Source organism: Synchiropus splendidus, chromosome 16, assembly GCF_027744825.2.
Source record: "Synchiropus splendidus isolate RoL2022-P1 chromosome 16, RoL_Sspl_1.0, whole genome shotgun sequence".
NCBI lineage: Eukaryota > Metazoa > Chordata > Actinopteri > Syngnathiformes > Callionymidae > Synchiropus > Synchiropus splendidus.
Genome location: NC_071349.1, coordinates 17920026 through 17935729, shown reverse-complemented (window position 1 = coordinate 17935729; position 15704 = coordinate 17920026). Strand labels below are relative to the sequence as shown.

The following is a 15704-nucleotide window of genomic DNA, read 5'->3' as shown; positions in this document are numbered from 1 at the left end:
AACACTTGTTTTTGACCCCAACATTGGCTTTTGCGCGTCATGTGTCAGTGTAGTGTGTCCCAATACTCCTAAGACCGAGGGCATGATCCCTTCAAACCCAGGGAGCGCCAGAGCTGACTTGAAACCAAGTGGGAATATGAAGCGTGGATAGATTTCCAGGAGACCAAAGGACTTGATTTCACAACCATGTTGGACAGGACAACAGGGACATGCTAGTAGCCAGGATGACTCTTCCCTGTGTTGACTTTCTCTGGTGTCACACGTCAGCGAGCCAAATGCTCCACCGTGTCCCACAACATGAACAATACAACATGAATGTACAACAGTTTTGTTTTTACTTCTGAACAAACAACAGTGGGCTAGCATCCAGGCTAACGTTAGCATCCTCATAACTCTAACAGCTCTATCACCGAAACATAGGCTCAGCCCACTTCTTTTCCGTTGGTTCACCAAACCAAGTGAGATGATCAGCGCCGATGCAAGAGGTTGCAAAAACGTTCGAGCTGGCATTTCCAAAACGTCTCCAACACTGGATATGCAGGAAACAAAACGCAGCAGCCAATGACACGCTGTCTTTACGCGTGACATCATTTGGCAATCGGAGGGCAGGCACCTCATAGTGGAGGGCGCTCAAAACCAAGTGCTGTTATTACGTGCTAGTGTTGGGGGGAGGAATGGGACACAGCCTAAGTCCTTGGACATGAACAGTGGGCTCCAAAACCAGAAAAATGTCTGTAGAAATTGAGAGGAGCCTTTATTGTTCAGAGGTCCAGAGAAACATGCTGCACCCATGGTTCTTCACTCCAAACTGATTCAACAACAGTGAGATTCTGACATTACCTCTCCATCCTAGACCAAAAAGAAACTGATTTTGGTGCCGTGGCAAACACCACAATGTTTATAAAATGCCGTAGTGCCAAGACAGGCAATACATTTTAAACCTCTGCAAATTTCAACATACTGCTGAGTGTTGTTTGCATTACAATTCCCCTCCCCCGGCATCTTCCTCCCTCGCCAGCCCCCTCTCTTTGCCCCACTCAGGATGGCCTTTCTGTGGCCCTTCTTCCCCGACTATCTTGTTATCTCAGCAAGTGTTTCCTGCTACCACCGTGCTTTTCTCCTGGACACGCTGTAGAGCTCGCACAGAGTTAGGCCCATGTGGTATTGTTCTCCAAGTGTGGCCACCATAAACTAGCTGGAAACGATTTGTCAGACATGAGTAGGGGAAAAATCCAGTCATGGAATATGGAGGGCACCTACAGCTTCACTCTTGAACTACACGTTGACTGGATGTGTCGACCGGTCCTCCAACAGAAGACGCTTAGAAAGTTGTACGACTTAAAACGATAACGCTCAAAATGTACTCAGGGCCTTCATGTGTTCCGCTGCCATGAGCGCTGCAGTGTTTTTTTCCTGTGTTACACAAGTGTTTGGTCTGCTATCCCTCGGAAACTAATGATTTAGGAAATATATACATTTGTGGCAGCTGAAAATGTGTGTTTATTTTAGACAGTTTGCTGGACCACCCCTGTTTATTCCGCAGTCTGATTCCGATTGACCGTCAACATGACCCTCTTTAATGAGTCAATTCCTGAAGATCAGAGGATGTCTCACGCACATCCTGGACCTCAATCAGCCCCCCTCCTCCTCTCACCTATAGCATCGAAGTCTCAGAGCTGTGACCTATTTCAGTACGAGGTGACACGTCAGCTGTCCCGCTTGTCATCTCTTCCCTTAACAATATCAGCTGCAGTTTTTCTTTTTTTTATTCAAGTCTTTATTTTGGGAACAGTAAGGGGGCGATGGCTTTTGTTTGATAAGAAGAGTATGGACTCTGAAATGAACGACAAAAGATGTTACCATGCACATGTCCTCTCTTTCACTGAGCCAAATATTTTTTTCCAACACAACAGGAAGTCCTCATGATTGCTGGCAGATCTTTTCCCCTCCAAAACTAGATCTCTTGGTTTCATGAATACCATCCAAATGCTTCTTGCGCTCCAGCCACTCCGGCATCTGAGGGGACCACGCTGATGGGCAGTGTGTAGCCGATCCAAATTCTGCCTTATAAGACCACAATTCATTGCCATTCTCAGTACACAATGCAACACCGAAACTGCTTCCAACAATCCATCAATTTGAAAACCATCTAAAGACGCCTCTAACTCACTTGATGTACTGTCAAATGTTCCCATGTATGCAGACTGGCCCCTGGGATGCTGAGATTGACAGCATAGTGGGTCCATGAATTACGGAGGAGTCAAGAGGGTGCATGATCCAAAATAAAAACACGAAATGAGGTATGCATTAGCATGCCCTCAACATTGACATTGGAAGCCCCTCTCTCATCCAGTAAGCCGGTCCCCTATGATTCCAGCAGGGCCTGTGGCACATGTCAACGCTTTGTCCAGAATAAAGCTGGGAACCAAAGGACCTATTACACATCAAAATGGAGATTTCCACTCTAAAGACAGTCACTCAGACTGTGGTAGATAAAGATAAAGAAGTAACTGATAAAGAATTGTTGCCAGGCACTGAAAACCTTAACTCAGCAACTGAAACATTACAGTGCTCCTTGAAAACACAACTTCCCGCTGGGTACGTGTGTGTGTGTATGCAAGGAGAACAAAAAGGAAGTTGCTTCCACATAGAAGAAAGGATTGTTCTGCAGCTTGCATTGTTCAAGTGAAGCATGTTTGCTTTAAATTATACTGCAGCTGATAAGAGTAGTCGTCCAGTTTGAGCAGGAACAAACATTTTACGGCTCATTGGGAATAAACGCACCCTTCAATTTACATGTGCGGCTCTGATCATTCAAAGTTAAAACGCCTGATGCCAAGAGCAACAGAGAGGAGGCAAAGATGTCCAGGCTGAGGTGGCTCGATAAAATGACAGTTTTCCAAAAAAAGGTACATGACCTAAATAATAGTCCAGACCCAGAACACGGGTTGATCACAGCTTATAATTCAGAGGGCGAAATCAGGGCACTTTTGAGATGGCTTCAGTAGTTCGTTCAGAGTAAATAGCTAAATTAACTTGAAGTTTACCATCTTACTTCCTTTTGAGAAAGCAAAAAAAAAAAAAGCCCAGGCAACAACAAAATTAAAAAATTACATGTTCATGCTGTCAGTCCAAAAAAAATGAATCAATCTCTGTCGGCCAAATTCAGACTTTCCAAAAATCGAGGGGCAGCGAGAAAAATCACTTGCTTACACCCCCAACATTTCACAAGCAATGGCACAAAACTGATCATCTAAAGCGAGGACAACACAGAATCTCTTGATGTGTTCGATGCGACAGAAAAAAAAGCTTGCAATCCAACTCTTTCTTAAGACAGACGAAAGATAATCATCAGCGCCACTTTGGGGCGGTTCCTGTTTGTCCTCTCTGACCCGAAGTTTTTCTCCTGTCTCCTTTCTCCGGGTGGTAAAGCCATCACTTCACAATGGAACTCACGAGACAACAAGTCTCCTCTGAAAACAATTCTTGACAGGAGGATCCTGGGAAAATGTTCTGCATATATCTGCTGAGTCGGCAAACTCAGTATGTCAGAAACAGAAGTGTTTTTTTTCTGAAGTTCAGCCTCAAGGCTGCCGCAGATATCATAGCTAGTCTTTGTTAACAAGACAAATTATGACAAGCGCATAGGAGATGAGATGAGGGAAGTATTTACGTATGACAGATTGACCTTAAAGAAGAAAGTGCAGGCAAGATGGAGATCACTGCGATGAAGAGAAATGCTATAAGACAGTAATGGTCATGGTATTGATGCATAAAAGACTGTGACAGAAGAACATCTACCAATGAAGGACATCATGGATGTGGGGCGACAAGGAGCATGATGTGGAACAACCAAACCATTGCTGAAAACACATGGTTGCCAAGTCATATTGTACGCTCTATCCAACATCAAGATATCCAACTGGAATCTACGGGGTTAAAATACTTAAGATAACCGAAGGATCAGAGATGATGTATGGACAAAAAAAGTGATGCTAAAACGGCAAACCAATCCCACATTCCCTTTTTGCTGCAGACCATTAGCAATGCTCAAGTGCTACAGATTTTGCTGCACATACAAAATAAAAGACCAAAACTGAAGAAAGCTGACTCAGCAATGCTTTCACAAGGATACGTTATCTAAAAGACAACACTAAATTTCGCCCAACCTCTTGCCACTGAAAGCCGTGTTCCCAGAAGTGACTGTTAGTATTTTTGTCAATGTGACACAATAAAATTGGAAGTTGGGTCCCTTTCCTTCCTCATCTACTCCCATTTCCCCCCTGCCCGCTGAAGGGTGTCATCCTCCAGTGGAACTCCAGAGGTTTGTCCCTGTCAGTACGCACAATGAGTATTGTTCCAACTCCTGCCTCAGCCAGCAACATCATAATAGAGAAGTTTTTTAAATCCCCGCACAGGATCAGCCTTTATAAGCATATGCAAGTCCTGACAGACTGTTATCATCAGTTTGCTTTTCATCTCCGCATCCTCGTTCAAACCTCTCCTGACAGCTTCAGCAAAATTTGTTGCTTACATTTTCGGGCATGTTGGCTCTCACTTTTGTGATCTAGAAGTCGACAGAAACTCCTTTTAGGTATTTCCCGGGGCTGATCACACAGCAGGGATTTATCCTGCATCACTCAAGATGTATATCACTGTTTTCCCTTGAGAGAAACCAGATAAATGAGTGTTCAATGACCTCATCACACATAGGGGAGTGATGACAACTGAAGTCAGATTTTTTTTTTTTTCAATCAAGTAGTGGATTCCCACAATCAAGACGCAGTATATCAAGATGACACTACTTAACCATGAAGTGTACAAGAGCAGCAGGGAAAACACCACATGACCATTAGTCGTCCAAAGCAGCAATCACACTACCAGGTCATCACTTGACTTACGTACATCTTTCTTGACCCGTTGTACACAAATGAGCCGTTTGGGTCCGGCCACCTCTCAGACACTCTTCACACACCGGTCTCTTATGGCGGCGACGGCACAATCACTTGTCATGATGAAGTCAATTCATTTTGCTGACTACAATGAGACACTCCAGAAGGGAAATTTATGATGTAAGAAACGATGAATGTCCTGTAGTTCACCCACTGAAACTCTCAGTTTTGGCAACTTCTAGCTAAAAAGCAAAAGTTTCAATCATCAAATCGCTTTTAACTTGATCTGCAGGGTTCACTTCTTGTCATTCTTTGAATTTCAAGATTGCTTGAGAACTACAGAAGTGGCCAAGCTTAAGGCTGGATCAGGCTGCCATGACGTCCGATAATGCCGAATGACGCCAAATCACTTTCAGACTGTTGTGATTATTAATTACTGTCCAGTAAGAGTATGCAACCATTTTGCTCCCTCACCGCGAAAGAAGAAAATACGAGGGAAAATAAACAGTTGGGAGGTAAAAGAGTTTAGCCACAAACATCCTTCTGTGTGCCCACTGGTTTAGTCCACTCATTCAGGCGAGGAAGTAAATACCATCAGCTCATTTGGTCTCAAAACAGCCTCTGCACATTCAACCCTTCCATTGCACTTAGCCAGCAATTTACTTGAGCAAAAGTACCCCCCAGAACACGTCCCACAGAGGGCTGGGTTTGGCATTTGGGGTTGCTGCTTTGAGCGGCGGTCTTTTGTTTCAATGAATGCAATTCTGGCCAAAAACCGAAGGAACGGAACGCCAAACAGACACAGTCAGTAAATGTACGACCAGATCCTAGAACACCTGACATCACCAGGAAACTGTTTCTTTATATTGTTTGGTTTGTTGAAGTGCCCATGTAACCCTTCCTCCAATGGAAGAAGCAGCAAAACGAAGACTAACTGACGAGTTACAATGCAGTGCTTTCCAGTTAGCACCTCGCTACATAACACATAACACTGTACAGCAGAGGTGGGCAATTCAATTTCCTAAAGGGCCACATTAGAATCTAACGGCTGTTAAGAGGCCATCAGCAAAAAAAATACAGTGATGACTACAAAACATGATGGAAAAATATCCCAAATATATACTTAAGTTTCAAGGACAAAATGAACCTAAGAAGATGAAATGTAATTAAGAATATTAAGAAGTGTAAATATGCCATGAAACCTATTGAAATATTTCATTCAAATGATTCCTGGTGTGATGCAGAATTCAGCATTTGACCCAAAAGACAACACATCAAGTTATGCCGGACAAACACACTTTTGTCCGTGCGTTAAATGAATATTCAAATACATCTGCCTGGAACAAGAAGATAGCAGCTGGTGGGATTGGGCCTCTTATATAGAGCAGCGCCTTGCCTGGACCAACTCCCCATGCATCTGGGCCAACACACAGCCCACCCAGTAATTCCACCCAATCCCGTCAGAGACATGAAGACCGAAGGAGGTTTGACAAGAAACAAGGCATTTTTGAAGATGGATTCAGATCTCATATTTCGCCTCAAAACAGGTCTTCAGAACATATCACCAGACTGCACATGTCAAGGAAGGACGCCGCCCCCATGAAGCCGTCAGGCTTTATTTCGAAATGGATAATATTTTCTTCCTTACGATGATGAATGCACAGTGAGATGCTACACCAGAGAAGGTTGAGTAAGAGGTGAGCTGCATCCAAGTTAAAGTAGTCGAACCACCATTACAAAAGTATCTCTGTCGAGCATCCTGACTGGCAGTCAGAGTTTTGCTGCCCAGTTGCGGTGTACAACACTAAACCTACCCTTTAATAAATGCCCCGTTTTTGACTTGTACTTGGGTAAATCATGTTTGGTTGAGAATGCTTTACCTCCAAGTCAGCATGAGGTGTTGAAACAGATGGCCACGCTTCAGAATCTGGTTTGATTTACGACGAAACACAATTGTTTAATTAAATGAAGCCATTACTCAAAGGGGCATCTAATACCAGTGAAAAAGGCCCTCGACTGTGTAAGTGATGGCTCTTTCATTATGGTTAAATGTCATAATCAGCTTTGAGCGGAATTTACGCTTTTCCCCAGTGGCATAAATGAAATTTACCCCCTTTGATTCCAAAATCTAATCTCATACTAATCCTGCGATACTGCCAAAACAAGTAGTATGACAATCTGCTTGGAAGACAAAGCCACTGTTGTGAAAGGGTCGTGTGTTGAGCGTGCCGCAGTAGCTGCCTCCCAAACTGCTGGTTGTCCCTGACAACATGGTGCCACAGTGCCAGGCTGCCAAGAGGTGCGAGCAGCTGCCAGACCGCACCAGCAGGCACTAATTCACTCAGCCACAGGGAACCCCCTCCTGCCTATGGCTACAACTGCCCCCCACACTCTCACACTTAACACAACACTGACTTTAATGATGACAAATTTGCCAAGAGCTAATCTACAATCGTTCATACGCCATAAAGCTGCCAATATTTTAATAGCAATTTCTTTGAGCAGGCTTGACCAAAATTAATGTTTGGATTACTAGCATCCAAGTGGTGTCTCTCAATGCAACTACTAATGTCTGATATATTGTAATGCCCCATTTGTTTGGGAGGTTAGTGCTCAATAAAGAGGCTGGGGATAAACAAAGGTCCAGTCTGCATTGTTGTTGGTTCATTGCAAGGGTGCGGGGTCCACTCTCCCTTTACATAGAAAGCATTATGGGATTTCCTAGAATGGGATCTATAAGGAGTCTCTCACGCAATGATAGATGAACCTTCGCATGAGAGCGATGGTGAGAGCAGGGGTTAATCTAGGATGGTATCGTTGCAGGGCCAAGCTCAAAAGGGTCACCACCCGTGAGGCCAGGGGGGTTTGGAAGACCTTATTTCGAGGACAGATAGAAGTCCTCGAAAGGCTTTTGAACCAACAAACACGTCTTACATGAGATATTTAAGATACAGCAAACCAAAAGAAGGACAAACTAACTTCGACATCTTCAGGTCAGGATCAATTGTGTTAAGGGTAAACGGTGCTGTATTGTATTTCAAAAGACTCCAACACCAGTTCTGTTTTCACTTTAGACTCAACTTACAGAAGCGCGGCAGATCCCAAATGGTGGCACCTCAAAACCGTTTTCCTTAAACGTTGCCCACACATTCCAATAATGGGCCTGTCTGAAATATTGATGCCGTATTTTGTACTTAATTCCGCCGCACTTGAGCAGCCATCTGGGACGCTTGGCCTTTCTCACGTTAAATATTAACTCCGTTGGTGAGTGTGTCCAGAGGAGAGCAAAAGAGGGTCATTTTGTAATGTGATCGAAAAGCAGGGAAAGGTGGAGGGGGTTCGGGCGGTGGGGCTGTCAACAATGGGATTTTTGGGTAACAGATGGTTGATAGGTTGCTGTGCAGGGATATAGTTCAGTGTCGGTGGAATCTGATATTTGATTAATTCACCCCCAACCTATAAATACAACAGGATTACACAAGGTTACATGAATAATGAAATTGAGATTATTTTGTTGACACACATCTAATTTGTTGAGGACGCTGTCCATCTTTGTGCTCGGGTTTCGCCCACAAGTCTTGTTCTCCTGACAAGCTACAGCAACAAGTCAAGTCGCTGCCTGTCACCATAAAGGCTATGAATTAGCTGAGCCATGTCTACGAAGCAGAGTACAAATTAAGGAGAGCTCACAAACAACCACATTATTTACGGTCCAACGATGGAAAGCCAGTTCAGCAGAAAAACTCTGAGTCAGCATAAACTCAGCAAAGCACCAATTCCAATTTAATGACACGCTCAGAGGTGCAAACTAGCCAACGTGACATTTCTAACTACTTCAAGTAGCCGGTCGTCAGGTCTCAATAATTAATACCAGCCTATTAATTATGAACCGTTCTACAACTCAATTAGAGAGAGTTGGGTTGCCCGGCAGCACGGGTTCGGTCAGATCAATGTGTCGCTGGTAATCGGAGACGCCCCAGTCAAATGATAGACTGTTGTTTTTGTTTCGGGTGCTGTCGCTCGCGTGCTACAAACCTGGGCTATCAATAATGCAGTCTGACGTGTGCCTGTCTTCTTTACCACGCTCGTGCACTTAGGAGGCGGACTGACAAAGTGTGCGGTCAATTTAAATATTTAGCATGTCCAGACGCGGAACCCTTTGCTGTCACCAAAATTACTGTACAGGGCTGAATTGTTGAGAAATACATTGCATACGTTAATATACATTGATACACATTGCAGGGGATTATTTCATACAGCATCATAATCAAGTACACAATGTCAAAAAGGGCACTTTTTGGATTGGATTGGTTTTATTAAGGGACATGAGGTAAACAAAAGTGACCACAGATTTTGTTCCCGTCCAAATGTCGTTAATCTTAACACTCTTACTAGTCTTATGAGGCTTCGTGAAACAGTGCTTTCATTTTCAGAGCCCACTCGACGGCACTCTCTGCTCTAAAATCTATGGTTTTGAACCACAGTTCCAAAGACACTGCACATTATTTTTAAACTAGGAGCTCCACCTCTGAGCTCTGACAATGAAGGCGCCGTTTCATGAAACTTCATCAGCCCATCACTGGCTTTTGGTTGTTTTTGACTTAATGGTTTGAAAACAGTCTCCTGGTTAAGGAGATGAAGGAGGTTGTTAGGCAGTATTCACATCATAGCATATAACAGGGGTTCTTAACGTTTTTGATCTCGGAGCCCCCCCTTTCCCAACAACTGGGCCCCGGGGCCCATTCAAGTAGTAGAACTGAGTCATGACTCTCGATTTCATTTGTGATCAATAGTAATATTTAATCTACTTACACGTAAACAAAGCATAACTTGGTGAAATGACATGAAACCATGTGATCAGTGCAAAGATATTTGTCATCGAAAAGTACAACCAGCAGCAAAACCAGTAGCAAGTCATACTTGTCAAATTTACAAAAGAAAAAAAAAGTAAAAAAGTACACTTGATGCAAACTGTTGATAAAATTGTAAAAAAACATAATGAACCCATGTCTAAATGTCGTAAAATAAAAACGTTTTATTTAAACTCCAAAGAGGATATAAGTAAATGAAAGTATCGGCATAAAATGTTCCAGTTAATTTTCAAAACCGCTTCAATGGGTGATTTCAGTTTTTACTGTTGGGGGCAGCATCACTATCTTTATCATTCTTTTTAAGAACTTCTCCATCTTTAACTATCAGAAATTTGCAGCTGTCAAGACAATTGAGTGACGCACTACTGCCACCATATGTGGCTAATGTATTAAAACTGAGCGTCTCACTGCAGCTCTCTAGGGGGCGCTCGCGGCCCAGCCAGGAGCCCTGTCCCTATGGTTAAGAATCACTGGCATAGTAGACACATAAAATGTAAAACACGGTTTAGTAAATTATGGATCTGAATAAATAGCAGCAGGTCGGGGTAATCAGGGTTCACCCCAATTTTTTTCCTCCGACAAAGGTGAACCGATGGATGCTCCTTAATAATCTTCCTTAAAATGCAAAGTCCCGCTAGACAGACAGTGAGGGAGCCTTCATGCTGACAAAAGTATCTGAAAACACTGGGATTCTCACGCCCTACACTGGTGTCTTGCTCGCATAGGGGCTCAAAATCCCAACACAGTTCAGAAAAAAACTGGTCATTAATAGGCCATGCAGTACATAGCGAGATTGGAAGGATTAATTCTATTAGGTATTTCACCAACGCTGCAGGACTGACCCGACCCATCTGCTGAAGTGGACGTATCAAACTGTCTGTTTAAGTGAGCTCATCATTTGCTGCGATAGCTGTGACGGCTGAGCACACCGCGTCACCCTTTTGGCCCGACTCAGCAGACTGGCTCCCAGTGGCGCCACTGACGAAGCGGTAGATAAGGAGCAAGTCACAGAGAACTTAAGCCTTCAATGCTGGCTATCGCTCAGTATCCAAGGCAAACGAAAACGTTCTGAACGGTACTGAACATCTTTAGTCAGCAATCCACGCGTCTGAGGACTTGCACACGCACAACACACTACGTTGCTTGCATTGCACCTGAAGGGAACAGCGGAGCTTTGCATTCAGTCAAAACAATACAGGCCTCGCAAACCAAACCTCAACATCAACACAGCTGGACATCCGATCGTTTCTGTTTATGTCTGTGTGATACCTTCTCCAACCGGAGTCTAAAAATAATCTGACAGCATCCGGCTGTGATGCTGAAGGTGCAGTCGTCTTCCCCTGTGAAGGACACAACACTGTCTGAAGTTTGGGAGCAGAGTAGGGAGGGGATGGGGGAGGAAGCTGTGACTACCGTGTGACAAGCGCCCTGTTCCTTCCTCTCAGGCCTGGGAAACAGGAAGTGCTACACATAAGGCATTATTGTGACGGAGAGGAAATGCAGGGTCCTCTAAAATAGGAATCCAAATCTGGTTGTCAATGACAAGAGCGCGTCCTCTGCCGAGACCTATGTCCCGCTCACACCATTTGTTTGCGCTAAAAAAAAATAATTTCACAGTTGAACCCTCGCACAAACACATGGCGAGCTGCGCACAAAGGTCAAAGGGGGCATTTGGGCAGGACCCACCCTGTTTGTGTTCAACAGAAGCTGAGGAGGAGCTGGTTGCTCAGACAGAAGCCAGGCTTTGTGCCCGACTGGTTAATTAAAATCCCTCTTTATCTTTTCCATGCTGAATTAGAGCTTCATCCTGCACTGGAGCATGACGAAAGCGGCTACAAGATGTGGTGATATGGGCCGACAACGGGGCGGATGGCAGGTGCTCGCAACCTGCGATCACACTAATGACCACTTCATACATTAACAATAGAGATTTTATTAACTTAAATAGTGATAGCAAATAGCAAACAAACTGCTGACATTTTTAAGGACTGAACACAGAAATATTACTCTAAATTTAATGGTTGCTGTTAAGTTTTGTAGGCCCCGTCGAGTGTGATGACATGTTAATCTCCGTAGTGAAACCAAGGAAGCAGAATCAAAACTAAAGCAGACGAACATCCCTCCTTTATGTAAAACATGATATGCCTATGTGGACACATTAAAGAAGAAACAAACTCAAACAAATGCTGAGAGGCAAAATTAAATAATCTACTGCCATCTACTGGCTGATTTGAATATACTACAGGAGCACTTCCGAAGGGGCCTCGGGGTGAGATGCAGAGGGGCCTGGTGTTGGCCGTGGATGGAAGCGTTCCAACAGGCCGAGCTTTGTGACAGGATATCGAGACATGGCTTGCTCCCGACGCGTTGCATGCATCTGCTCCAGCTGTTGGAGCTCACTTGACAGCTCCAACATGCTCTCCTGGAGAACAGAGTCCTCACCTTAGAGTGTCGGACAGCACACCTGTTTTTTTAAGTGACACTACTTTTCAGTACTCTCATCGGAGAGGAGATCAAACCAAATATTGCCAAATATATTTACTTCAAAGTTGTGTTTTCCGAGTTACTCTTGACAGACTGAAGGTGACGTACCTCGTCCACATGTTTCATTTCATCGGGTCCGTAGCGGCTGCTGGTGAGGTGAGCGTCCACCAGCACCATGAAGTCCATCATCAGGCAGTCCATCTGAACTCTACGCAGCGACTTCAGGTGCATCACTGACAGAGCCATGGCCTTCAGAAGAGGGAGCGGACAAGGACGCTTGTGCCACATCTGGGTTTCCTTCTGCAAACAGACGTCCACTTCATAACTGAGAGACAATCTTGTACACAATGAGTGAAATATTAATAATAATACTAATTTAGTGGCTATCATTTTGGCCTTTTGGGAGTACACTAAGTGTTATTCCTCTTTATGCATATTTTTGTTACCCTTTTGACGACCAAATCACTTAATATGAGAGATTTACACAACTAAAGCTCCACCATTTCCAGCTTTACTGCTACCCAAAATTGTTTTTTACATATTAACAGTGAAAAAATGTGTTTGACTTCAAATGGAATTAAAACTGCTGTCTGAATATGAATCAATGAGACTGGTTGGAAGCGAGAAAGCGGAACATTAACCGTTGTGACGAATTGATATTACAACTTTAAAGATCCAGAAAAATACAATTAGCGGGGTGATATGCGAAATGGCCACTAGAGGGCTCCCTTGGCTCAGAGCAATTTCATCTGAAGTTTCAAGTTCGTACCACACAGGAAGAAGTGAGAAATCCATGTTCTTGTCGAGTACCTTTATGGAACGTGAAATCTGCAACGATGAGAGCTGTGTGGAGCAAACGTTCAGATAGTGGCTCAGCACCTGTGGGAGAGTGGTGACTCTGTCAGGGAGGAAGCCTCCCGTCTCTGAATGGAAGCACATCACATCTGCCACCTAGCAAAAGACAATAAACAACAGCAGGTAAAATCTGAACCACAATGTTTGCACTGTCTCTTAAAAGTGAGGCATGAACCTGCGTGTCGAACACGTTGGTCAGCTTCACTCCGAACTGAGTGAAGAGGCAGCCAGCGATTGGCCGACAGTCATGGATGACCTGCAGGGAACAGAGCATCTTCAAAGCTCAAAACAATAGACAGCACAGCATAAATCATTGCAGAAACTGGACGGAAAATTGCATTTCAAAACTGCGACTACTTGACCATGTGAAGGGAAGGAGAACAATCAAACGTAAGGTTCTGAATTCCAAGACAGAAGTTAACCATCAAAACAATGCAAAGTTAATTTCACTCACCTTCAGCAATTTCCTATTTTCCATAATCATGCTCAAGCCATTCTTAAAAGCTCTGGGTCCAAGCGCGATTAAGTCGAACAGATAGACTTTGTTGTCAGTTGCGATCTTAAGAGAAACAAATGTGTAGCTTTATAAGCCAAACAGTATTCGGAAGTTAACATTACGCAGCAATTAAACATGTTATTTACAGCTTACCTGCAACCAACAAAGCCTCCCATGTTTATGGAGCTCCACTCCGTTCGCTCCAACACCGATCATACTCTGATTATTGACATCCATCACCTCAGAGGGGGCAACAAGTCACCTTAAGTTTGCCTATAAAACTGCATTTATTTCACGATTTTCGAAGAGTTATATGTCTTTTTAGTGATGTCCAACAAAGAAAAGTGTGGAAGACAGGAAAGATAAATGCAATCCCACAGATGCAGGTGCAAAGATGGTTTGATTCAGAGACTTACTGCAGGACCAAACTTCTCAAGGAACTCATCAATTATGACAAACTTGCCAACACCTTCATCACCTGCGCAGCAACAAGAATATTGTTTAAAAGTTGTCGACAGCTGAGTAAAGAAGCTCACACTAACCTGACTTGACATTTTGAAGCAACATTTTCTCCTCTGAAGGGTCTTCTCTCTTAGGCTCCTGGACCTCGCTGCAAAATATGCACAGGTTGCTGCGGGTTCCGAAATATTATTACATCTAATCTGAATACACACATATGGAGATGGTTTACACGGATTCAGACCGTGTCAGTACAGTAAAGTACGGGCCCTGGAAGTGACATGCATGTGTTTATTTTTTTTTTGATGTGGCCTGCATGACTTTATTTTTTTTTTTCCGAGATATCTATCTCAAGATCATTTTTATCTCGTGACAATGTGTATCACGAGACAACAGTTATCGAGATAATTTTTATCTCAAGATACAATCGCAAATGTCAGCGCATGCGTAGCTGCCTACGGAGCCCTGGAAGTGACATGCATGTGTTTATTTTTTTGGATGTGGCAAGCTATACGCTTAGCCACATATGGTAGTATTTTGAGTAGAAGGCACTTGATCAGGGTGTTAAAAGCGAACAGACTTGCAGAGAGTGACTGACAATGTCGACGAACAGTTACGAAGCCATGGGAGACATAGTGGTTCCAGGAGGACGTATACAAAATGCATTGCCAGAGAGGCAGCTACGCATGCGCTGATATTTACGATTGTATCTTGAGATAAAAATTATCTCGAGATACGCATTATCACAAGATAAAAATTATCGAGATAGTTATCTCGGGCAAAAAATAAATAAAGTCATGCATGGAACATCCAAAAAATAAACACATGCATGTGACTTCCAGGGCTCCGTAGTAAAGACAAAGTGTCTCAAAAAAAAAAAAAAAAAAAAAAAAATCACACCTCTCTAGCTGACACCAAAACAAAGCAACAAGGGGACAATCTGAGACTCCCGATTCACTGCTTACTTTTAAATGTGTTTTGAATACAATAAACAAATAATAATCTAAGTAGATTTGTGTTTTACATGACTGTAATCTTAACTAAACTTGTGTTGTACATTTCACGTATTTACACGTATTCACTGATGCTGCCATCATAATGTGCGAATTTTGACCAAACTATACCACCACCACATTACTTATAGAACTCCAAAATACATCAATGTATTAAAAAAAAACAACGCACTCCAGGTCGGCGTCTGTGTCCTCCACCAGCTCAACTGTAACGTAGAGAAGATTGTGACAATATTAAGATTGTTAGCCTTCACAGGCCGCCATTTTAAGTGGCACTGTACTCATACCGTTGAAAACGTCTCGGCCCGGGAACAGTTTGGAACCTATAACTTTGCTCCCGGTTTCAGTCATGACTGAAACACGTAATATTGACATCAGATATATTTGCACCACCTTAGGAACAAACAACAAGAAGTAGCGTTATAGTCCGACCGTCAGACAAGACGAGCATTCTGTTGGGGCAGACGCGTTGGACGACGCCCGTGCACCACGACGTCTTCAGGGTGAGTTTGACTCTTCTCCCCTTCAGTTTCCACTCAAAAAACTGCGCTTGTGCCTCCATTTCAGAGCTTTATCGAGTATTTTGGGGGGAACCACACTTAACCCGGAACGTCATACACGGCTAGCGATGGAG

General features: G+C 43.5%; 1 protein-coding gene across 3 annotated transcripts in view; it reads right to left on the bottom strand.

Moving 5' to 3' along the window:
• exd1 (exonuclease 3'-5' domain containing 1) overlaps positions 1-15704 on the bottom strand; it is a 27941-nt gene extending 12237 nt beyond the window's left edge. Inside the window, exons 1-11 of one of the 3 annotated variants that reach the window (XM_053845091.1) lie at positions 15503-15704; positions 15358-15423; positions 15243-15276; positions 14141-14208; positions 14015-14076; positions 13752-13838; positions 13557-13661; positions 13278-13358; positions 13058-13198; positions 12356-12547; positions 10976-12185 (exon numbers count right to left, since the gene is read on the bottom strand). In XM_053845091.1, the coding sequence (XP_053701066.1) occupies positions 12003-12185; positions 12356-12547; positions 13058-13198; positions 13278-13358; positions 13557-13661; positions 13752-13838; positions 14015-14076; positions 14141-14208; positions 15243-15276; positions 15358-15423; positions 15503-15632 (1149 nt within the window). In that variant the 5' untranslated portion in view covers positions 15633-15704 and the 3' untranslated portion in view covers positions 10976-12002. Of the gene's footprint in view, positions 1-10975; positions 12228-12355; positions 12548-13057; positions 13199-13277; positions 13359-13556; positions 13662-13751; positions 13839-14014; positions 14077-14140; positions 14209-15242; positions 15277-15357; positions 15424-15502 lie in introns of those variants that run through there. The other 2 variants (XM_053845092.1, XM_053845090.1) reach the window with 2 other exon arrangements.